Here is a 26,124-nt window from a genome sequence, read left to right as displayed (position 1 = left end):
ACACATAAGGTTGTAACACAAATCCAGGAGACACAGGCAAAATATAAAAAAAGGCCTTTTATTGTTTAAAGACAGTATATTCAGATTTTAGCCTGGACAGGTCTTTGAAACATAGCCCCATTGCAATAAAATCATTTCAGCTATCATGTGCATACACACAACATGGACACTATGATCAAACCTGACAGACATCCACGTGGTGACAGATCTAAGAAAGGAATGTTAGCATCTTTTCAACATTGCACCACAAAGGCATTAAGTAGAAACTCGAGTACAATAACTACATTTGGAGGCAATAGCTAACGTTTTAGCACTCTCATGACATTCAAGATTGTAGACGTGATGAGACTCCAGGCCTGCGATGACTTCTTTGGAAGGACTGACTCATACAAATAAAGCTGATAAATAATATTAGACTTGGGAGCACTGATCAAAAATGTTGATTTACATTTTATCAGTGACATCGGTAGTAAATGACCCAAACGTTGGTAGGGCTTTGAACAGTTGCAAGACAACGTGGATGAAAGAGATATCGTACATATGCATGCCTACAGAATGTGTTTCACACTGTAGGATGTAAATGGATAATATCACTCTAGGGCATAACAAATGTACTCATCACAGTACTGCAACAGCACACACATTCAAAAGTGTCAAGTCTAGAAGTTTCTTAAAATGCCCACCGCCAGACTGAACAAGAAAGAAAAAAAACTATCACCAACCAGTTAATACAAGAATGGACAATAATATTTGGAGTTACTTATCTGTATAACATTAGCTTAACTCTTTGGATCTTGATAAGGGAAATAAATATGATTTAGAACATGTCATTATCTGAGGCATCATCAATTATGACGTAACTAGCTTTTCATGTCCATGGCAGTCAAAAGATAAAAAGGTTTAAGTTGAGACATGCTTACTTTCACTCAAGTCCTTTAGGTGTCCAGGCCTCAACAGTCTAAACCAACCAGCAGTCCACTGCTGCTACTCTGACAATGTAGAGACATCCTTGTAGTGGAGGGACTTTTGTTACTTACGTCACATGTAGCCACACCACACCTTACACAGCGCCGACAGACTGTCCTTACCACATTACTGTGCTTTAAAACAAGTTTGTGCTTTGCTGAAATTCTAGGATCTACACAAAGCAGCCACAGCAGAGTAAAATGTGGGCAATAACATTGGAAAAAAAAAAAGAAAGTAATTCTATGTTTTCAGGAGTTCAATGCGCTCCTCCCTGTTTGCTGGGTCAGTGATGTTTTTGGTCTGAGAATATTCAAGCCATAGTTAAACCTGAGGATATGTTGCCTGTCACCGCAGGTCCATGTGAAGAGGCATTAATGCTCGGAGGTCAGTCTGTCCATGCGTGCTGACATATAGAATCCTTGAGAGAAAGAGCTCCTTCATTCAGCTTTGGGAGGTTATTGAGGATATTTTTTCCATTTGGTGTGCAGAAAAACAGTCTTTAACACAGGTTGTCTAAGGCATCATACATGGCATGGAGTAACCACAGACACAGTGACAGACTGATAAATGTCTCAAGCCTCTTTAAAAACAACTATAAAAAGAACAAATGTTTGTGCATTTTGTCACACATACATTATCACAGCCATTTTCATGCAGAGTATATGACACCAATGTAGTGAATGCTTTACACATGACTAATCATATGCGAGACTTGCAGTTCATATACAATATACATCTGCATGAAAGTGGCCACGATCATGTACAAAAATAGGCGACAAAGTTGAACACAAAAGACAAGAACAATTAAAACAGTGACAGTAAAAAAAAAACATTTTGAAAATAACGGATTCCAGATGGAGAATAGAAAACTTTGCAGCAAGCCGTTTGGTGGTCTTCATCAACTCTTAAAGTCAGACTTGTAAATGTTTTCGACCCTGGTACATACCGGCTTTTACCTCAGGTTGTGTGAGTAAGTAATAGGTAACAGGGGGCTAAAAGATTAAACATCGATGTAACGTCCATTTATCATTTTTGCTATAATACCAGTAACATTTCATCTATTTGTAACATTAGATCTGACATATTGCAGAAGGTCAGCAGGTCCAGCCTTTGATACTGCACTGGGTGGTTTTTAGTTGTGACTGATGAACACATGATCAAATTCTGACTTTAAAGTTGATGAGGACCGACCAACTGTAACCAACATTAGTCTTGAGTCCGCACAGTGGCCGGACTGCAGTGTTTATCACTCAGAAAGGAAACACACTGCATATTATGGATTTTGAATTATCCCCCTGGTGCCCAGAATAGCGTTGGGGACTTTTCAGAGAGCTTATTTTTGCATTGTATAGTTGTGTGCATGTTCATCGTCTATCCTTTCACCAGTTTCTTCAGGGCAGGATTTTTTTTTAAAAAAGGAAAGGGGGGCCTGGACCTCAGGTTTCAGCTTGCAGGAGTGTCAAATAAGTGAGAAGTTCACTGATAATGTCAGCAGCTTGATTACATGACAGACTCTGACAGAACCCCTTTAGCGCCTTCTTCGCTGTCCTTGTTTCCTCGCTTTGCAATGAGTGGCGAGCTCTCGGGGGCAGGGACTGATGGGTCCTCCAACATGACACCGCTGAGCTCTGTTCCCTCTTCTCGTTTGGCCTGTCGGTCCACGAAGAACTGCAGGAGCCCGGCTCCAAAGGCATCGCCCTCGACATTCAGTACTGTGCAAGTGCGGTCACTGAAGACAGAAAGGACGGCAAGGAATTTAACAAACTGCCTCAATTTAGGAATCACATGATATAATAGAAGAGCACCGGTCAGGGAATTCGATGCTCTACATGTCAAATATAATCAAGTTTCGTACTCACACAAGCCAGTCAACAGCCAGGATGAGGGAGATATCATTGGTGGGCAGTCCGACTGCCTCCAGGATGATGGCGAGGGTCAACACACCACCAGCAGGTATACCTGCTGCTCCAACACTGGACGCTGTAGCTGTCACACTAACACATTAGGATGGAATATGATGTAGTTAGACACCACTGGAGCAAACAGGATATCACACAGAATGTCTGCAAACATTTAATTACAATTTAGGGCTTACAGGATGGTAACGACTTGGATGAAGTTAAGAGAAGTGCTGTTCAGCTGAGCGATGAAAACGGCAGCCACACACTGGAACAGAGCAGCTCCGTCCATGTTGACTGTCGCACCAATGGGCAGGATGAAACGGCTGATGTGCTTGGAAACGCCGTTATTCTCCTCCACGCACTTCATCATCAGGGGCAGAGTGGCAGAGCTAGGTAACAAGGAATAGAGGCATGTGTGAGTGTATGAAGATGCAAGGTATGTGCCTGTGTGTCTGTAGAGAGAACAGCGTGTGTGCTTAAGAACAGGAACCTCGGTATCTGACATTTTACAACCGGGAAGAACAAACAAGTGTGGGTGCGGGAGGTGAGAGATGTAAGCAGCGGTGAGTTTTATTACCTGGAGCTTGTTCCGAAGGCCGTTGCCAGAGCTGTGAATATCCCCCAGAGGAAAGTGTACGGGTTTTTCCTTGTGATGATAAAGTAGATGCCGGGCAACACAAGAAAGCCATGGATGGCATGTCCAATGATACAGCAGGCGATGTATTTTCCCAAACTGGCAAACAATTGGCCAACATTGTCCATCTCAACAATCTTGCCAGCTACGAGGAACATGATACCAATAGGGGCATACCTGTAGAGAGACAGGAATGTTACACAACATTAAAAAAGAAAAGGCCTCTCATACTGCTCCATACTGACTTTATTTGAATCCCTCCTAACCCAGAAACATGCAGGCCTTTCTTACCACATGATCCAGGACACCAGTACCATGGTGGCCTCGTTGAAGGAGTTGAAGAACTTGATGAGGATCTCCCCCTCCTCTCCCAGCTTCCTCAAAGCCACGCCAAAGACAATGGCAAACACAACCAGACCCAGGATGTTCATGCCGTCCTGGTCTGTTCCAATGGGAATCTTTGAGAAACATACAGAGAACCATGAAAAAAAACACACAGATGAACACTTGAGTCACAACAAAGAGAGTGCCCTTACGTTCTGTAGCGCATATGTGGCCTATTTTTAGGGCTTTTTCATAGGCACTTTTGGCCGCAGCAAGACAAACTGTGCCATACTGAATTGTATTTCCATTACAAGTTCAATTGAGTGGACTTGTTAGCTTTGACCACTCGCCACTGCTTTTAAATGTTCTTCCACTGAAGACTAGCATATCATTAGAAACACACCTTCAAGCAGGTAGCGTCATTGTAATGGAGATGAAAATTCTGGCTGCACTGGGCTCAAACCAAATCAATCCAAACCACAACGTGTGCACGGAAAAGCTCTAGTTTATGTGGACAATTAACTTTGCTCACCTTCTCCTCTGTGGGGAGTCCATCTGTGCCATTCCTCGTAATGTTCCTGTAGCTGGTTGCATACTGGGTGGTGAAAAAAGAAAAAGTGTTTTTGTTTTGTTTTTTTAATGGGTAGATTTAGGTTTATCTAAATAGTCCCTTTAGACAATTTGATACATAATCATACAAAATGATAGAACCGAGATGCAGTACTTACTGATCGAAAGGCAGCAGACACCAGGTTGGAGGGAAAGATGTTTCTGTGGGGAGGGAAAAAAAAAAACAATTCAACCAAATGTGTACCAGATTTCAAGGGAAAGTTCAATAAAGAGAGATGTGGCCGTGTAATGACATATTTGGGAGCTAAAGCGTTCAACACAATTACAAAGGCCCCGGCATTGTTTGGGTTTTTCTCAGCAGTATTAGAACAACCCTGACAACATACACAAATGGACACACAGCACTAGGTCACATTTGCTACGAGCCAACTCTGCACACTGTAAAGTCATATCCTGGCCTCTTTTGAGTTCTGAAGTCTATCTGCATAGGTGCTGAAGGGAAGTAGTTATACCCTCTGGATGTCAGATGGAATCACAAGGTTGATCATGTGGAAAATAGCTGGGAGAATTTAACTATTAATCTCCTTTTTTCCACTCAACCCCCCCCCCCTTTCTGATTGCTCATGTTAATTCATTCTCTACTAACAAAGTAGACATAAACAAACACAAACACACACACACAGACACACACAGGTCCAACTGCATATTAAATCTCTCAAGATCCCATAAAAACCCGTGTGTACCCAATAACCCTTTACTCAGCTGTCTGTAATGGATTTACAGTAATAAGGCATTAACTTCACAATCTCTTTGCGCCCATTCATTCCCTCTCATTAGAGCACAGTGCATCAGGATTAAGTGTCATGTGACTGTGTGACAGGGCAGCGTACATCTGGATCACAAGTTGATTTCTGGTTGTGCTACAAAGAGCCATGAGAAAAAAGGCTTCCTGGCTTTCAAGCAGTTATTTGAATATTCAAATATCTACTCAGGTCTTTTAGTATGACGTATTAGTATGACAAGAGAAGAAACTAATGTAATATGCCTCAATTTAGAGTCATTATGTGATCCAATTAGGGGTGCCAACTTATTGTTATTTTCAATGTTGATTTAACTGAAGATCAATTAGTTGTTTGGTCTAGAAATGTCTGAAATTATGAAAAATGCCAATCAGTGTTTCCCAAAAACCCAAGATGAAATCCTCAAATGTGTCATATTGTCAACAACCAAAATATATTCAATTTAATGTCATAGAGGCGTAAAGAAACCAGCAAAAATGTTGAACCTTTTGATTTATACAGACTGATTAATTGATTATTAAAATACTTGTTGATTAATTTAATAGTCAAAATCTAATGAATTAATCACTCTAAAAGAAAAGAAACTGTTTTGGTCAAACAACTAGACTAAGGCTTGCAATTTAGGCTGCATACTATGTATGTATACATCACTATGTATACATTACACAGGCCTCCATCCACTCCATGTTGTGTCCTGCATCGTACTTTCGAGGCATTGTGCAAATTAATTCACTTTAACTTTGTACTAAGTTAACACCACAGGGCTGAAATCTGAGAGGATCCACTTCTTTGTTCTTCTTTGTTCACACACATTCTTGTGGGCACCCATATTGGCAAAAGTTTCACTTCATCCACTGCTGCATTTTTGTTTCTCTCAGGACACACCTGCGCATTCCTTCTGAAATTTAAGGCAACACTAGACATGTCATTATCCATGAGTAGAGCCTGACCAATTTATCAGCGGACTGATATTATCGACCAATATTAGGCATTTTCCAAACCATCGGTATCAGAATTTCTAATGGCTGATAAATGAATATCAAAATAAAACAAAAATGGACAAAACCCCCTATATCGAAATATCAGATTTTTTAATCACCAAATCAGTATCGGCCTTAAAAATTCTTTATCTGTCGGGCTCTATCCATGAGTACGCTAAACTATATAGAATGGTCATTAAGCGGTTTAAATTTTGTAGCCTATTCATTATAGTTTTTGTGCTTTTTCCATCTACCAATATTGAGAAAAGGTTATGAAATCCTCTGACCAACACATGATTTCTGGCTACGTAAATAAACTGATAATAGCAACACCAAAGGCTGGTAGAATGGTATGACAAAAATTGACACACGGTGCTGTCACATGCAGTTAGGTGGGTGTGTTTCTTTTATGCTGATTGTTTGAGGTGGACTGCTCTGACGTCCTGTCGGCATCTTGTTACACCTGCCGGATCTGACAACCCAGGGAACACCTTGAGCAGGTCTACGTGGAATAGTAAATGTTTAAGTTTACGCCCTGAACACAGCTATCCTAGATCCTCGATCGAGCAAATGAATGGATGAATAATGGCCTTGGAATGTTAAGAATGTTACACATGGGTTTTTTTTTGTAAAACTGAAATCTTTTATACTGTGTTTAACACCATCTGTATCTAATGTCACTACTATGCTGTAGCTCAAGCTATAGCATAGTTGGTCAATAAATTCACAGGTGACGCTTGAGATAGCAGCCACCTGTGAATGTAGACTACGTTTTTTGTAAGAAAAACAAACCAGAGGCAGGCGATAAGGGAATGTCAACAAGGATGTGAAGTGTGCACACACACACACACACACACACACACACACACACACACACACACAGCTACAGCTACTACTGTAAGCATGTGTGTCTAGAAACAATGACCAGGCCATTTTTCACACTTTGATGAACAGCTCTTCAGTCTCCCACTGTCTTTGTTGTCAGAACTAACCAGGACACGTACAGAGAGGGCTCGCTCTAATGAGAGGCACGGGGTTTGCCTGTTGTCCCATTAGGATAATGTCTAACAGTGTGTGTGCACACGTGCTTAGGGTTTTCTCCTTTTCAAACAGCTGGAAAGTAAAGTAAATAAATCTAGACAACTGTAATGAGATGATGCAGTCAGGAACATTTAACAATAAGAGACTATCACATTATTATTATTATTATTATTATTATTATTATTATTATTATTATTATTATTATTATTATCATCATCATCATCATCATCATCATCGATTATTGGTGTATTAAAAAGGTTTTCATTATAAGACCCCTTTTAATCCTGGATGTTAAACACGAACAGAGAGTCAGACAAAACGCTAACCAGCCTATCAGAGTTTTGTAAAGCACACCATTGTGTTGTTCTAGATACTCCTAAGTAATGTTGTCTGAGATAAATCAGCACAAAAAGGTTATGCTGTGATTGTTTAAGTTTTGCCCCATTTCTCTTGCATGTCTAATCCAGTTCTGGGCAGCATTTTAAGGGGGTGGTCCCACTGCTGTAGGCAGAGGAAGAGGAGGAGGGGGGTGGAAAACTCTTGGCTTTAGTGGCGCACAATTCCATAATTCATGCAGCGAGTGGAACCAAACACCCCCAAGAATGTTCATGCTAACCAGAGTTATGGAGTCAAGTCGCAAATGTATCAAGATTGCATGTGAAGGGAGACTTAATGTAGCGCCTTTCAGGGTACCCAAGGACACATGACAATAACTAAAGAGACTTAACAACTAAAAGAAAACTACAAGAATAAATGGATAAACAAAAAAAATACAATAGGATAAAGAGATAAAGAGAAAAAAGCTGGTGATGGATTGTTGTAGAGATCACAATAAAACCCAAAAGGACACTGTTGACACTGATTACAGTCCAGTTTGTTATCTCTCTAGGAGATAACACCACAGGCTATCACACTATGCATTATAGTGAGTGGCAATGCATATTTAAAGGTTTAGGTTCAATGCACTCTATAACACAAACTTAGAAAGGTTATCTTTTCAATGTCTGAATAAACAAGCTGTTCAATATGATGTTAGAAAGGTGGCAGGATCACAGTATCAAACTGCGTTGTTCTTTAGGGTGGGTTTGTGCATTCACATTCTTTAGTCATGAAAACAAAGAGAGCTTGTTTGTGATTTAAATGTTTTCCCCCTCAAACTACACAGTGCACTTTTAACAGTGCGCTTCAGCAAACTCATCTACTCAATGGCTAGAGCAAGACGATGCCATGTGGGCTCTTACCATTTTGGGTGCTAAAAACAGGAGACACGTGAAAGGAGGAACAACAGCACCTCTTACCCATTGTGTAAGATGTGCTACTTTAAATCCAGCGTATGATCATGTGTCAGAGGGATTTTGACATCTGGCTATTTCAGTCTCTGAGTCAAGTGTTGGTTCACGATGCCTCCCTCTGCACCTCTGTAGATGAGGAGGTGGCACATGTCCCGTGAACGTCCCATGAATGTGACACGTTGGTTTTTAAAAAAAACCCAAGCTGGGCTACTGGCCCGGCCAGGCAGGTTCTCCATTTCTGAGGTTACACTCTTGAGCGCAAAAGGGTCACAGAGTGCAAGAAAAGGGGGCTTTGAGGCCATCTCCCTGACTACAGCGAGATGTCAGACCACATTTCCACGTGTCTCGGCTGTATTAGCCACATTAGCTTTGAGCATACAGTTAATTTGGCTGGCGGAGCGCGTTAGCTGGGTTAGCGTTTTGTGGTTTTTTTTTTTTTCTTTTTGCAAACGGTGCTGTCCCAACAAGACCGCACACGGAAGAAGTTGGTTTAGCACCACGTGTCTACAATATTGATAATATAAGATTACGAAATTAGCTGACGTCATTTAGTTTGTCCCCGGAAAGAAATATTGTGAAAAATAAACAAATAAAATAAAGGGCGGAGGTCGTGTCGATGAGCCAGTCCGTGACACCTGGCGCTGAGCTCCGGGGTAGTTAATGCTCTAATGCGGGCTGATGCAACTGCTTATTGTCATTACAGTGGGACTGCACACATAGCAAGGAGGGAAATCAAGCTGTGCGTCAAGTGTGGTTACCCGCCTGAGGTTAAACTTTTTATTTCAAACAAAAGTTAGGTGAACAGGTTTAAAAGGTAAAGAGGTCCCTCGTGTCTTTTTTACTGGAAGATTCCACAAAACTACGATGTGTGACGTTGCCAAAAGTTTTGATACCGAGCTAGCGTGTGACCGCAGGAAGCCGTTGATGAACAGCTCATACACAACACAATTAAACTTATTTTTTTACGGGTTTGTAGGCTCATGGGGTGTAGTTTATTTTTGGGGGCGGGTATTCACTCACCTGATCAAATCTAAAAAGGAGTCTATCACTTCTTTAGCGACAGGCACGTCGTCACCCATGTCCGCCACCTTTGGTTTGTCTGACACCGACCCGGGGGTGAGGATGAAAGCCATCACGACCCCGATGGACGACGCGATCAGCGTGGTGACCAAAAAGAAGAGCATGGCCCAGCCGCCGAGCTTTCCTAGGGCTTTCGGGTCAATGCTGGCCGCCCCGGACACCAGGCTGCAGACGACCAGGGGTATGATGATCATCTTCAGCAGCCGGATGAGCAACTCACCGGGGAAGCCGATGTAGATGACTTGGGTCTTGGTGAGCTCCACGTTGCGCACGCCGAGTCCAATAAAAACCCCGACGATGACCCCTGCTACTGTGAGGATCACCAGTAAGTTGGCCATCACGATCCTCTTGACCCGCTGGGCCAGCGGCTCCGGGTTGTTGCCCTTGGTGCTGCCCAGTCCGTTGGCCAGGGGCTCGCCGTTGGTTGCCTTCCCCTCCTCTATGTCCATCTTCTCAGCCATAGTGCGCGTTGGAAGTTGCCCTGATGTTTTCCCTCAAAGCTCAAATTGTCCTGGAAAAAAGTAGTGTGTGGAGTGTGTCCGAAGTCACTTAAAATACTAAAAGTACCGACTGACTTCCTCCTTCTCGGTGATGTACTGAGCGTGTCCTGCTGGTGCCACCGTGTAGCCTACTTATCTGTCTGATCAGGAAAGGCACCCCCCCCGTAGACTGGGCGTGGCCACCGCGCTGGGATATGTGTAACAGGGAGCAGTATGTTTTAGGACGCATTCCATTCTAAATATGCTCATCCTATTGACTCTCACTATATCCACACAATTGTCTGTTGATGTAAAATAGCCTAATAAACTGTAGCATTGTGAGAGCCGTATATGAGGGGGAAATTCAGGGAAATATTTTGGAGAAATGAGGACCATTAAGGGAAGGCTTTGTAAGGAAATTGTATGTCCATATTATGTTTTAAGGTGTTTAAGGGCTTTTCTTTTTAGTCAAATGTCTTTTAACTTTATCATGGCAGACTTGATCTGTAAATATGAGGTCAGAAGACCAAGTCTTTGTTTTTTGAAAAACAAAACATTTCTTAAATTTTTTTTTTTTCTGACAAATGTTTCACCATTGTAGCTATTTTTTGGTGTCTTGAGGCAACATTGTGGAACTTTAAACCTTGCAATAGCAGTTTCAAATTCATGTTGATGGTTCAGTGTCTTGTAATAGGGTGAATGGTGTCTCTGTCTCAGCCTCTCCGCCCCTCCATCACTTGTTTTTCAGTGAGAGGGTAGGATCACAGCGTTACATGCATGTTCACTGCAGCATACACGTTTTAACACATAACACTGAAATAATGAGTTTTGTTTGCAGTTAAAACCCACAATATGTCTGACAGCTTGATACAGGCTAACACATTATTTAATTTCAGTGCATATCAAATTTTACACATTTTACACAACTACTACCTATAACAGTTTACAATTTACTGGCACAAGACATTTTGTGTGACATGTGCTAAAAAGCAGAGTTTTGCCTCAGGGGAAAACACAAAACACTATAAAACACACTAGATGTTTGTGTTTTTTATTTGAGCGTGAACCAAAGCAACAACTGCAATAAAATTCCCTTGAGTAAATAAATTAAAAATTGTATAACAAAATTGCAGTCCATTGTAAAGAACTACACTGAAATGGTGCGGAGGTCCTGCACCTAATGCAGCTTTGCCTGTGCAGCTGTGGGGACTGCCACTGGACTTTGATGAGACCTCCCTCCTCTGTGTGTTTATTTGCTCCCCTCTCAAGTACCAATTCAACAAAGAATACCATCATCATTGGAGCTGTGACTTCAAAGGGCGATGCACTTGGAACCACAAGTACAGTGAAAACATTAATCTAACATCTGCCATGTTTTGCATGACAAAGCGTGATCACTGAGCATGAATGAGCATTAATCTGCCTCATCCAATAATTGCAGTGAAGAGAGAGTGACCGGGATACATGACGATACACCACATCCTTGTGTCCATTCTGATATATATATACTTTTTTTTTTCAGAATGGAGTGATGACAAAAAAGTAAAAATGAAAGTGACGAGTAACAGTGGTAACAGTGAGGCTTCGTATTTTCTGGAAATGCCGGTTCCCTGGCTACCACCCGGCCGTTTTTTGGCCCATGTGTATCACAGTGTAACGAGAGACTAGCTCATTGTCTGTAATACTGAGGCCTACAGTCTTGATCGCTTCCAATTTGTGTGTAGGGGTCCAAGAAAGCCTGGGGTTCGCTTACACTCAAACAACAACCCAAGCTCTTTTTAAACAGGGTCCTACTGGTGGAAATTTGTGGGAAAAGCACCTTTAACACAGAAGAATGCCCACAGGACCAGAACTCGGACTGGTAGGAAGCTGTCCTCTTAGCGCTCGGTTTGTTATCTCAAGCTCGTTCTTTGTTCCCTCCGACTGTGTGGATGATTGCAGGAATCGCTGTGATTCTGTGAAATAGTGCATTACTCTGTGAGAAAGCACAGCATCAATGGCTAAATCAGCAGGCACATGAGAGGCGAGAGAATTTTTCTATAGTGGGCCCCGTCTATGAAAACACGCTGCACACTCACACACACAGTGGACATACCATGGAGATGACTTTTATGCTGTTATTTAAGATATTGTAATTTGACTGTTGTTCAGGTTGCAAAAAAGTGTGTACAGTGACATGACATTACCTACATCCGAACCTGTGTTTTGTGTTTGTTTTTTTTTCGCTAGTTAGCAAATATTAGTATGCTACAACACTGAACTAAGAGGGTGAGCATGACAAACAGTACACATGCTAAACATCAGCATGTTAGCATTGTTGTCACAGGCATATAAGAATGCTGATCTTAGCATTTATCTCACTGCTGCACAGACTGAAAGAGCTGCTAGTGTGGCTGAAGAGTTGTGATATACTGTAACTCCTGCCAGTTATATGCAGGTATAAATAAGGGTTGTTCTGCATAGCAGAACAGGATGTAGGCCTATAAATATACAGTTTATCAAGCTCACTTTGTACAATACAAAGGTAAAGCTTAAGGTTATTGTTTGATGATGCACCTGAAAGAAGCCACGCACACAAGCATCACATGACCTCTGAAATAGGGACATGTCTCAGGTGTCATGAGAAGAACAGAGAGAGAGGGAGGCTGACAAAGAATTAAGAAAGGTGGAGACCGAAAGGAAACTCAATACCACACTTTCATATGCCAGTCTAGTGACTCCTCATTTTTTCTTGTTTGTGGCAAGACCAAGGTGAAGGACAAAACTGTGTTTTCACTGACTGCAAGCTCCTCTTTCACTGGCAAGGGACCATGTATTTCATAAGACTTCTGTCCAGAAAAGCTTCCTCAGAGTGAACAGCACAGACACTGTGTGGTGGCTGAGGAAGGTGCTGAGTCATGATGAAAAACTTGACTTGATGTTAATCTAGAAGGAATGTAGGAAAGAGGAAAGGAGAGCCTATGAAAGATTAAGTCCATTATAAACAATGACTCAAAAAAAACGCACTAAACCCACAGAGCTGCTCATAAATCTTTTTGTGTTTGTTTCAACTATTGAATGGCAATCCATGGAACTGAATATAATGGTCAGGGTCCCCAGAGGATGAATCCTGCACCAGCATGCAGAAAGTCAAGAGTGCATAGAGGACACTTTATCACAGTGTGTCGACTCATTAGGCACTTTTTAAAAGCACTGTGAATACAAATGTATACTGTTAGATCCAGAGTATACACCTGTCCAGGAGGTACTGGACTAGTGCTCCATTATAAAGGGTTAGGTCCCTAAACCCAGAATGTGTTACTTTAAAGTGGGATTTAAATACGGACTGGTGGAGCTGGTAGCGAGGACAGTCTCCTAGCTTCTCACAGCCTAAGTCTGAGCGCCTACCCATCTAGCGCTGGCTTGGCACCTGACCCTTAGCCTCAAAGCTAGATATGGCCACCAGCATTGCCCATTAATGTCAGCTCTCCTTTAAATGATCTGTGCACTTGGTAGGGTGCTAGGTTGGATTTAAGGGGTCCTTCGTAAAAAAAAAAAAAAAAACCCTGAGGGACTTTTTCAATTTGTTGGGATAGAGTAACCTTTAAGAACCTTTAAGATATTTTGCATACTTATTACCTGGTATTTACTTCTATCAAAGAGACAAAATCAGTGCACACAACTTCTTCGTTAACTATCGTTGATCATCAAGGGAAAAGCATACAGCTCAAACTTATTTCAGTTACTATCAATCATTATCAAGAAAAGTCTGATAGAAATTCAGGAAAGATTAATCTAAAAGAGCTGAGGCTGGTCAAAATACTTAGATGTACTGTGGCACAGACTGAGAGGGTCAGGCTATGGATCCGGCATGTCTTTCCCTTCCTGCTGAAAGTCCAGGACCTTGCGGTAATTCATGACCTCGCCCGAGGTCGCCTCTAAACCATTTTTACCAACCACAGTTGGTTGGTAAAAATGGCTTATCCTTCTTGTGCTCCGTTATCCTTGGATCAAACATTGTGAAATTTCTACTTCAGCTTGTTATTTCTGTCAGATTAATCACTCCATTCGGCTCTGTAACTGTTTCAGACTTTTAGAACTTCATAATCACTTAATTTAACGTCTTTGTAATTATGACAACAATCATTACACACTTGATGATTAATATAATATGCTAATGGCAGAGCTCTTATGTATTTCTTAATCACTTGTTAGAACTAGGTATAGGTCCCTTAACTTGCCAATGGTATATGGCCAGGGTGTAGAGATCTCCACTCGTTTGACAATAGTCCACTTTCACCTGTCTACAGTTAAGCACGACTGGCATCTCTGTAGCTCAGAAGCAATGGATGGCCCATAAACCCCTGTCTGATCTCACAGAGCTCTATGTGACCAGAGAGGCCTCCCGAAATTATTTACAGATTTACACTGTGTAATCGGACTCACATGCCCTGCCTACAACCATCCTGCTGTGTCTGTTACACCCCGCCTGTCTTTTATAGACTTCTTGAGTAGACTAAATATGACTCCTTTGTAAATTATGTCATGATCTCAATTAGGTTGTGTTGCACAACATTTTTAATTGTTGGCCTCAACCAAACTTTTAAGTGTTATTACAGTAAATCAGTGTCAATCATATCAATCAAATGCACATGAACCATCCCAAGAGTGAGTGTAGCAATGTGCACAATGTAGAGAGTAACTGAATTTTGAAATACAGTAATATTTTGCAGAGCAGATGGTAGGGGCCAATTTCAACTCAAGCTGCTCCCTGGGACTGTGTTTTTATGTTTTCATGTTGCTATATATCAACTGATTGTTGAGAGATGACACGTTTCTGTTGGTATGGACTTTTAATATAATTCTATCCATCTTAACTTTGAAGAATAGAACTCCCACACACCTACAATGTCTCAATGAACTATGCGTGGGGAGAGTATAGGCAGATTAAGTACATTTTCTGTCCTCTCATCATTTGAACTATGTTTCCGTCATTAAACCTATCATCAGAAAGCTTTTAAGCTTACAACCAATGTCCATTAGCATTAGGCTGCACAAATGGTCCTGAGCCCTCAGACTGTTGAGAGGGAGCATCCAGTCTAAAGCTGTGTAAGGAAGCTTTCAACTTCTGACAACCTTTACTGACGAGTCAGATCAAACTCTTGAACATTTTTAAATGATTAAAAGTCTCTTTAAAGGGTAACTTAAGCAATTGTATTAACATGTCTTTACATCTTGGAGAAGTGCAACTGCAAATAAGAAACAGTAGTAAAAAGTGGCTCCAGAGAAGGCTGCATGTGTGTGTTGCATTGTGGGTAATGTGGGCACCAGGTTTTGAATGGGGCAAGCAATTATGTTTATCTTACAGAGCAAAATATAAATGTTGGTTGTTAATGATTGAATTACTGATTAATGATTGAGTTAAATGACATAATGAATACTAACAAATCAGGCTGTTGTATGGAACAGGTTCTGTGCAAAGCTCTGCATCCTGTCTCCACATCCCTACATACATTCTTTCACACACGACCCTCCCCCACATACAAAGACCAACCTGTATTTTGCGTTAACCGTTCACACACTGTGTCCAACCGCACGAGACATCTATTTAAGAGAAACCAGCTCAAACCACAACATGTGTTGGAAAGCTGTTCTTGTCCCCTACATGTGTTCGCTTTATATATTTAACCCTATAATGCTTCCCCTCTTCTACACAACACCATTTTCCTTTGGCTGGTTTTAGCACGAAAGCTCAAATGCTGACAAGGCTTCCCATACGTAATCCATTACAAGTGTGTCTGATTAATGACTTACTAAACAGTTGATTCCTGTTTCCAACACTGCTGACACTCATTGAACAGTGTGTTATTCTGTGAACCTTCATGACACCAGATTTTGTCACATCTCCATGAAATCGTCCTCTGCTTCTTCAGTGTTGGATGACGAAATGAAGGGAGTGCTACAAATGGAAATCATTCTCCCGTTGCCCTGCTTCCCCTCACAGTCGTTCATTCGATCTCTCTGCATACGCTGCATATCTCTCCATCTGTAGTAATGGAGGTCACTGCAATTGTGCTCAGTCCAGGCTGATCAGAACACACCCCGCTACAGCCTCAGGACACAGACGTCCATCACTATTATTTGCACGTGCACGCATGTCATGACTGTTAACGTGTCGCGTCACTGTGTGTATTGGAATAAGTGACCTGCATTTGGCCGAGATCGATCAATAATCCAAAGAGAGCAGAGTAACCTGCTCTGGGTCTTGTTTTGCTCTATGCAGGCGCATTGTTCTCCTGCATAGTCATGAGCACAGTCTTAACAACTGTCTTCATACTCTCCATTATCATTCCAAATCAGGTGTGGCGATTTAGATGATTTAAATAAGAAAGAATCTAATGATTCACTCGCCCTCTTCTTTTCCCTGTGAGCCAGACCTGGCCACACTGAAGGGCAGGCCCAGAGGTGAGATGTGAACAACATTTCACATTCCTCACGTGCGTCGTGCTCTAGCACACAAACAGTGCACAGATCCCAGTTTGTGTTTTTTGTCACCTGTGCCATGCCAACCTGCAGCAGGACAAAAACTGCATTCACCCACTGCAATTATCCATCCAGTCAGATCAGTTGTGATTCTCACATTCTTGAATACCTCACCGATCTTTTTGAGTAACGCCTCTTTCTCTGCACAGTTTTGTTTTGTGGCAAGGAAAAGCAATACGCCGTTGAACTTTTAGCTGTGAAAAACTTCTGTATCTTTTGGCAGATGGCAGCAGGGTGCTCACACTGTGGCAGGGGTGGATGTTGTCTTTTAGTATCCTTAATTGCATTACATTCATGATTCAGTTAGCTGATTTGTTCTTATGCTAACTTCCTGCAAACTTTAATGCTAACTTCCTGCCAACTTTTATGCTAACTTCCTGCCAACTTTTATGCTAACTTCCTGCTAACTTTAATACTAGCTTCCTGTGGCAGGGGTGGATGTTGTCTTTTAGTATCCTTAATTGCATTACATTCATGATTCAGTTAGCTGATTTGTTCTTATGCTAACTTCCTGCAAACTTTAATGCTAACTTCCTGCCAACTTTTATGCTAACTTCCGGCCAACTTTTATGCTAACTTCCTGCTAACTTTAATACTAGCTTCCTGTGGTGGTCAAAATGCTCTGAGCCTATTCCCGATTGAAAACAAACAAATGGAAGGAAGACTTTCACACACACATCTGAAATCATTGAGGTTTCAAATGGAATGATTGGAATCAGCTGATTGGTACATACGCAGAGCAGTGCAGCCAGTATTGTGTCAACTTTGAAACAGTTAAACCTGGTGTTTCTTATGATATATTCCATCACTTGAAACACATTTCTGCATGTTTTCATTTATGTCTGAGAGCTTGAACAGATATCTATGTATGGAGGTGGTTTACAGATTTAGGTGCCAGAGTATCTCTAACTTTTTGGGCATAAGCTCACAGGGGCTGAGGTCATTTCAGAGAGCAGTGGGATGAATGAGAAGAGAGGGCCAGGGGTTTGGGGGGCAGGCAACCTGTAGACTAAAAACACACGCACTACATATTCCTCCCTCAGGACATTTGCAGGGAACATTCAGGCCTAGGCAGAACAAACCAGACTGAGCGAGCGAGGGCTCTGATTTGCTGAGATCAACACGCCCTTCTCACCGCGCCCCTCCTCCCCTTCCCCTGCTCCTTTACCCGCTGTCCTGCTCTGGCAGTCATATGATACTGTATGGCACAGAAAGGCTCAGAATTTTCTCTTTTCAACAGCCCACCCCACTCCCTGTCTCCTGTTTTCTACCTCCTACTCTGTTCTCGTTCACTAGCTTTCTTTGTCTAGATAAGGACTGGGCCCAAAGAACAAGAAGAACTGAGGGAAGAGAATGATTGTTCTGTTTCTTGTGCCGTCTTCCCCGACTTCCTTTTAATCTGAAATGCCAAGGGACTCTCATAAATCACAATCTGTTCTGAGAAAGTAGCAACTGAAAGGTTTCAAAGTGAAGTTCACAGCTGTGGATTGGCCCCTGTTTAAGCATCTATGTGTCATTTGCAACAGTGCTCGACTTGTGCTGCCGCTGCCGACTCATTGTGAGAGTTTCAAAAAACATCAAAAGAGAGCTACATCTTGAAGATTGTAGAAGCAGCCGTTACTTCTCCGCTCTGATCATGTGCACATGCTCCAGCTTGTCATGAATGGTGTTTAGTGTGTAAACCGGGCTGTAAACCGCACTTCTGTGCAGGTCCTGCGTTAGTTTGCACAAATGTCGGGGCTACTAGAGGGCAACTTGAATACATGCTGGGGTAAGACTAGACTCTGCCTTCATTCTTTAAAGGTCATATTGATAAGAATTAAATGTGGATAAATCTTTTTTTCTTTTGAGTGTGTGTAAGTGTGTAAAGGTGCAGAATAAATATTAATAACTTAATACACTTTATAATAAAAAGATATTGTGAATTTATCATTGTAAAATGTTTGTCAGGTCCATAATGATTGTACCGTTGACGTCCAGCTTCTAACAAGGTTTGTCAGCCAGTAGTATAACACCATTGGTATCACGTGGTATCCCTGTTAAAAATGCCTGATTTCTATAGTATGTCCCAGCATACTGTACTGCTCTCATGTTAGCACTTACATTAATGTGCATTGTCATTGTATTCAGTTATTCAGTAGCTGGCTAAGCCAGCTTTCATTTCCTGACATGATATACGATATGGCTTTCAGGCAAAACGCTGCAGAGAGAGTGAGGTGTGGCCAGCTGCACTGCAGAATGAACTGAGTGTAGTTTAGTCACAGGCTGTGGGGGCCATATGTTACTGAACTCTTTGTGGATATATGTGAAAATGAATGTCACTCCTCCACACGTAGTAAGGCTACTAGCAGTTAAGCTAATCAGTAGTGAATTGACACATACTCTGGATGCTCCCGGTGTTTGACGACCTGTAAATGAGACTCATCCATCAGCCTTCTGCAGAATCACCCACTGCAGCTTTAACTGGAGAAAACAATGCAATCTTTTTTTTTTGTTTATTTTATTTTATTTCATTTTATTTTATTTTATTTTTTTTTATTTCATTTTTGGCAGATACTGGCACATACTGGCACTGGCAGATAACTCAAAGCATCAAACGTCATGTATAGGAAAAAAAAAGAGTCATTTTGTGTGCATGCAGCCACACTTGTAACACTATATGTCCAGTATTCCGTATACTAGCATGTCAAGAGTGTATTCATAGCCCTGTTTATGTGAGCCGGTAGCCGGCTGGAACTGGTCCTGTCCGGAGCAGAGGTCACTCAGATCTATAAGCAAGTTTACACAAGATTTGAGAGAGAGACGGAGGTGTGACCTGCTGTGTTTACTGTTCCCCTCACAAGGGTTTCTGAGCTGGTGTTGTCCTTGACGTTGCCTCGATGAAAGCATTGTCCTCACACAGGTGCCAGGTGCGTAAAGTGAGCGATTTAAAAAGTTGGTTTAATCAGTGTCAAAGTAAAAATTAATCTTTACTTCCGTTTTACTGATCTAGAGGTTCGAATGTCAGAGTTTCCATGGCAGTGATGACGTCACCAGCACCTTAGCTGAGAGATGTTGATGACAGCTTTTCTGTTGTTATAACAACCAAAGATTCCCTAGTTGTATTGATTACATTACCCTTGAGTATACTCTTCTACTCCATCAGTGGGGGGTTCATATGTGATTATCTCCTCCCCTCCTGCCCCTGGTTCCCTGATAACCGGAATATTTTTCTCAGTCTTGCTTTTCCCCTTCATAATCCCCCAGTACATCCACTTTCTCATGAATACCAGATCTTAGTCCTGCAATATTGTGAGGGCAGAAGACTGTAAACTCATACCGCGATGAGTCAGTTTAATATGATTTCAGTGGTCAGCGCTATTAAAGGATTCCGCTCTAAATGAAAAACACAGCTGGAGGTCTTGTCATGTTCCCAGTAATAAACGGAGAGCTGGATTCACCTCTGCTGGGATTTCACCATAATGGAGAGTACAGTGAGCATGTAAAAACAAAAAAAATATCTCATAATCTCTACTCCCTCGATCTCCAGATTCACCGCTGTTCCTCACCACCACCCTCCCCCTCCCCGCCCTCTCCTTCTCTTCTCTCCCTCTCAGCGCGTGAACCCACATGGCAGCCTAATCCTCTTACTGTAGCCGATAATGCCTGTTGGCTCTGGCTGTTAGCTGCGGTAGTAGATTGGATGAGGCGCAGTGCTGCCATGTCGGCTGGATAAACTGCTCCTGCTCCCGCTGACACAGTTCCCTACTGTCACCCGACAAATGTGTTTCTACCTGATCTGAAAAGCTGACGAGAAAAACGCTGCTCCGACTGCACAAGCCTTCAGACTTAGTAGCCCCTGTGAAGGTAGTCTGCATTATCTTCGTCCTCCGCCCCACTTTCTTACTGCCCTAATCCTCTTCTTTTGCATGTCTCACACAGCATACTGCTATCTAATCAAACACTGGCTTGGCTTAAGAGGAACCATAAGCTGATGCAATAGGAACTTAACGCCACTATGCAACAATCTGCCACAAAGGTAAAACCACTGACAGATGAGGTAACTAACATCGGTTATATCTGGTTACAGTGCCATGCTCTGCTGGGAAAACTCTGGTGCTGATGCCACTGATGCTGATGCCACCCTCACATGCACCACCCACACGAAGAATTTCACGGTGCTGACCTTGTCCACAAATTCCACAGATCTTGTTCCTATCAAGCATTCATGAGACGTGTGGAAACAGGTCCGATCAATGAAGGCCTTCCCTCACAACCCAGGAAAGGACACCCTCAGAGGTCGTGTGTCCATGCCTCTCACGCCTGTTTTGGTAGTATGAAGGGGACCTATACATTATTAGGCAGGTGTTATTTTTGCTTTTTTAAATCATCGTTTTGGCCTTTCATGGCTTCAAGCTTTAAGGGCAACAGGAAATGGGATGATTTGGGACATTTTTAGTCATTTTTGATTGAAAATTACCATAACAGTTAGACGAGTATCCAAACAGGTGCAGGTTATTTTGGTCACCGACTAACATACCAACTTTGACATCCCTTGAGCCAGGCCATTAAGGAAAAAGTGATGCATTTAGCTAAGATTGATGTCAAAATACCAAACTCAGAGGGACTCTCTGTGGACACACCTGAAGTTCAATTTGAGTTTTCATGTTTTATCATGCAGATCCCCGTTTCAACATCTGTCTGCGACTACACCCACATCGACTTAGTTTGGACTATCATCGCGGCTTTACTGCATTGCTGGGCTGATATTGCACTCTTTTCAGAAGTTGCTGATGTACATGTGACACAACAATCTCCCGCCGGCGTTTTATAAACCAGACCTGAAAGAATCTTGCCGAGGGGGGTCGCACAGACAGACGCCAACATAGGCCGGGCTTGCGGGGGGCCCAGTAGGAGGACAGTGGCGGAGGTCAGACAGAGGGGTCAGACGATCTAAGCCTGTGCTGGGTCGGGGATGCCCCTGGGATAGGTGTTCAGACACAGGCCATCCCGTGAGAACGATCACACTGTGCTGCTCCCCTGGGACACACAGCCACGTACATGTATAAAGTCTGCCAAGTCAAGCATCCTTAACTATGTCTGTCGTTTTACACACACACACACACATACACACACACACACACACACACACAGACATTATGCAAACACACAAAACATTTGAATGCATGAAAAAAAGTCTGCCCCACAATATACAAACTAAGTAGATGCAGTAGTGTGTGTGTGAAGAGATACACATGTATGGATTTGACAGTAACATACACAGCCCAGGGGAGGTGGGAACTCGCCATAAGGAATCACTTAATTATTCTGGTGTGCCGGAGCACCACATCCATCACCATGGCAACTACAGGTGTGACCTTAGAGTAGAGGACATCGAGCATGGAAGACAAAATCCTGCGATTTCGGTTTGGAAATGAGATGAATAATATGCACACATTTCAAAACACGTTTCAGATGTTTACTTTTTTATCCCCGTCTTTGATTTACTGCCGATGTGTTTGTGTCTATATGCTGCCCGGGCTGCAAGAGGGATGAGAGTCAGCCATAATGACATGTTTTTGCACTGTGGGCAGGAAGGACACAATGTTCCTTAGGCAAAAAAGCAGGGTCAGAGCAAAGAAAGACACAAATCCACTGACGTTTGCCATTGATGCCTCAAACTGAAACTGAAAAATACTCAAAACTCAAGGATTCATCGGAAAAAATAATTTTGTGTAAATAATGAGAAAGACTCACGCACAAAAACACAGGCGTACACCCAGACACACCCTATGACAAAGGATTTTTTGTGTGTGGGTGTGTGTTTGTCTCCAAACACACACACAAAAACAATATACAGATTCAGTCTCAGTGTATGCAGCATGAATACATGTTGAAATACAAAAGACAGTCATTTGACTGCAACAACCACACACTCCACCGAAGATGGAAACATTTCTATTCAAAAGACAAACAGTCTGACCGGCCTGTCATTGTGCAGCTTTAACCTGCCATGGAAAACACACACAAAATCCTATTTAAGCAACATGATTCTCATCATTCCTGCCAAAAAGCATTTGTGTCTCTTCGGTAACTACATCACAACCCCCCTCTCGGTTACCTGCAGTGTCCCCCACGAGCGCATGCTATGCCCTGTTGTAATTTTCAATTTATATGCTCCCCATTTCATCGCAATGTTGCCTGAACATAAAGCGTTACCTTTTTGTCCAACTCTCTGATGAGCTTCTCTCCAACACCTGGAGGATTTTAAGATGATGGATAGTATTCATTTATCATATGTAGAAACTGCAAAGTGTTCAGTATTTCTGGCAGGACTCGGCCATGTACAATAACCCCTGAGTTTGGCTCTACTCCAGCATGAGCATGACACAAATCCAGTGTGACGGAAATAATAATGATTTCCAATGTCAGAAAAATGGTGGAAGTGGCGGAAATGAGCAGATATAATTCTCATAGTCACAAGGTGATGTCTTGGATGATCCAGAACTCAAAGATATTCAGGTTACTGTCATGTAAAGCATTAAATCCTGACATTTCACTGATTCTGAACTTTTCTGCCAATCAGCTGATCAATCCATCGACTCACTGTTGCAGCCCCAGGTCTGAGCAGTTGGTTTTGCAGAGAGGTCACATGTGATTACAAACTACACGAAACATACAACTTTAAGTCAGCTTTCATGCCTGTCTGGGCCACTTCACAGCGACCACACTCCTTTGTTTACAGGAAAAATAATACCGGACTCATACGTCATAATAATATTTTATTGCAAGAAAGAGGCAAGTGTTCCTCGGTCCAAAGGTTAGTCATCCGGAGGAACAAAAATAACAGTAATGGAAGACATATGCTTGACCTCAATTGAAGTGTCATTCTGAAATCTAAGTGGCTAACACATGTCACGGAAAGGGGACAGAAATATTACCAATTGCGACAAGTCCATCAAAAGTAGGTGATAATAATGTTAGGGAAAGGGTGAAAACAGCAGCATAAGACACAGGCCAGATCTGATATCACTGTGTTCACTGCGTCAATCATACAGGGTAACAACTGAGTTCACTAAAGATCAGTCAAGTTTCTGGGATCTCATAGCTTAACAACTGGGGAAAAACACTGGAATAATAAGCACATGAGCCTTTCTAGCATGTGGCTAACATGAAAGGTAATATCTAAACCAAAGCCATGAACTTTTCAGTTTTGTTGCTTTATCCCCAATGAACTGAAACAGAAAACTGGAAACAAACAATTTCGGCCAATGAAATATGCCAGAATTTTTCTCATCATGATCCACGCATTATTCCCTGAGAAATGAATGCAAATGTCATGAAAAATGCCCTATCTGGCAGCTGAGAAACAAACATTCTCTTTATCTAGTTAATGGGTCTATTCTGGGCCGAGACCCATCCTCCATCTAAGTTTCATGGAAATACGTTTAGTCATCTTTTTTTGTGTAATCCTTCTGACAAACCAAGCGACAAATGGACACAGGTGAAAACATAACTCTTCTTCTCAGGTCAACTAAGTCTAAACGTCCTGTTTGACTCATCCCCCTGTAACAACCAGCTCTTGAGTGGACCAGTGATAGTCCTGGAGCAAGATTTTACGGCAATAACCACATTTTTTTTTACTTATCACTATGAAGTAAATGTTGATTGCAGAGACTAATGGCCATAGAATAATGACACCATCAGCAGTAAGATTGGTTCCCTCAAAACCTTCCATTTTTATGCCATTTTGTCTGCCAGTGGGCGTGAAATCTCTCTGGAAAATGAAAGTCTGACTGGCACCATTTATATCTACTGTCACGTCACCACTATGGACTATTGTCTATAATTTTGTCCTGTGTTGTTGGTAGTTGGCACTCTGGGGTAAACTTGAATGATCCAGTTGTCTTTGCAGCAGTGGCGCCGACGATGATACTGCTCGGAAACACTAGGGTGGGGAAGTTGTCTGTTTCCACTTTAATTATGATGCTGTAGGTACAACACCAAACTCAGCCGTGTCAAGTAAACCTAAGAGAGGAACCACAGAGAGAAGCAAAGCAGGTTAATGAACACACCGGTCCGAAGTAGCCATACCATACCAATATATAATGCTGCTGCAAGTGAATATGTGATACTGTGTGGTGATTTACGAATGGAGTCAAGTCTACCATCAAAGGCACGCACTCGTACACCAAGATCATCAATGTGAAGCCGAAGCCAGACATCAAATTTCCTGAAGAAGGCTTTTGGGGGTGTGTTTGAGTGTGTGCGAGTCAGAGAGGATCACGTACCACAGCATAAATAAAAGCACTGACAGCTTAACACACAAAAAACTAATGACTGTGACGCAAGAGACTGAACAGGAAAGGTGACAGACAACGCCCTGCGGTAGGACGCGTGAACAGGTTATTCTTCAACATCATGGATGATTACTTGAACTATGTTTCCATATTCGTTTTCTTGGAATGTAGTTGATCATTAGGCCAGTAGCGCCTCTAATCACGTGTTTGTTGTTTGTTTGCTTCCATCCAAAAACTGGTTTCATCCGTCCGTTTAAAGTGTTTGCCACCCCGAGACTGTGCTTCGATTAACGATGAACAATAAAATAGGAATTATATAAATAAATCATTTATAGAAGGAAAAAGATCACCAACACGCTTTTCTAGCAGAATATATCCCACATTTTAAATAATGTATTTCTATAGCGTTATGTACTAAAACATTTTGCCTTTCTTGTTTTTTAAGTCCACCTGTCCTTTGGCCCCACACTCAGATGAGGGAGGGGAAATACAAAGGAACAAAGCTGTTCATTTATTGCACAAGAAGGTGTTTCAGGAATGGCATTCCTGCCATTTTCACTTTGATGTTCTTCTGTTATGGACGCTATTTCCTCAATAAAGACAAGAATTCAGATTGATCCAAAAAAAAAGAACCAATCACACACTCACACAAGTCTGAAGAATATTCAGGGGCAAGACCCATAGGAAAGGACAACCAGGCAGAGATGGCTTGTGTGTGTGTGTGTGTATGTGTGGGTGTGCATGTGGGTGTGTAGATCTATAGCTCACACAGTAGACAGACATTCTTGCTGTCAAAGCAGGAAAAGCACAGGTGTGACCAGTAATGTTGACGATGGCTCCATTCCTTTAAGTGTCCCAGTAAGTCATGTCAGTGAGCGAGCATGCACGATACTGGACACAGTAGAACAAGCTCAACTAAATGGAATAAAGCCATCGTTAATGTAGTCACCACATGTCTGCTGTAAGAAGGGTTTGTTCTTTTTTCTCATACTTCAACTTTTGGACATCTTCTGAGTAACATTTATCATGAATTAGAGAGGCCATGTGGAGATAACAGCTCACTTCCTATATCTGTTTTTTCTTGTTGCCATTACAACATCTGCAATACTGTATTGAGACTGTATTGAGGAAGTAATCGCAAAGAAATGTAATTTAGACTGGACCCAGAGGCAGCATGATGAGAAATAAAAAGGTTTTAAGAAGACAGCCAAAACAAGACATACTGAAACTTACAAAGAGGACGGAAACTGCTCTGG

At 42.0% G+C, this 26,124-nt stretch overlaps 1 protein-coding gene and 1 long non-coding RNA gene across 2 annotated transcripts; one reads left to right on the top strand and one right to left on the bottom strand.

Annotated features, from left to right (window-relative positions):
* Positions 1-39: 39 nt before the first annotated feature.
* slc1a5 (solute carrier family 1 member 5) lies at positions 40-11,015 on the bottom strand. The gene is made up of 8 exons (XM_037088518.1): positions 9,529-11,015; positions 4,554-4,596; positions 4,358-4,420; positions 3,793-3,959; positions 3,445-3,678; positions 3,062-3,256; positions 2,826-2,960; positions 40-2,695 (listed from the first exon to the last, which is right to left on the bottom strand). Exons 1-8 carry the CDS (start codon positions 10,047-10,049, stop codon positions 2,467-2,469), a joined length of 1,587 nt encoding a protein of 528 aa, XP_036944413.1. The 5' UTR covers positions 10,050-11,015; the 3' UTR covers positions 40-2,466.
* Positions 11,016-18,227: 7,212 nt separating this feature from the next.
* LOC119009575 lies at positions 18,228-22,889 on the top strand. Its single transcript, XR_005071765.1, has 3 exons — positions 18,228-18,360; positions 19,433-19,498; positions 20,659-22,889. It is a non-coding gene; the product is annotated as an uncharacterized LOC119009575 (long non-coding RNA).
* The last annotated feature ends 3,235 nt before the right edge of the window (positions 22,890-26,124 follow it).

The sequence above is a fragment of the Acanthopagrus latus genome, chromosome 2 (assembly GCF_904848185.1).
Source record: "Acanthopagrus latus isolate v.2019 chromosome 2, fAcaLat1.1, whole genome shotgun sequence".
NCBI lineage: Eukaryota > Metazoa > Chordata > Actinopteri > Spariformes > Sparidae > Acanthopagrus > Acanthopagrus latus.
Note: the sequence above shows the minus strand (reverse complement) of the source record. Positions and strands in the feature narration are given on the sequence as shown.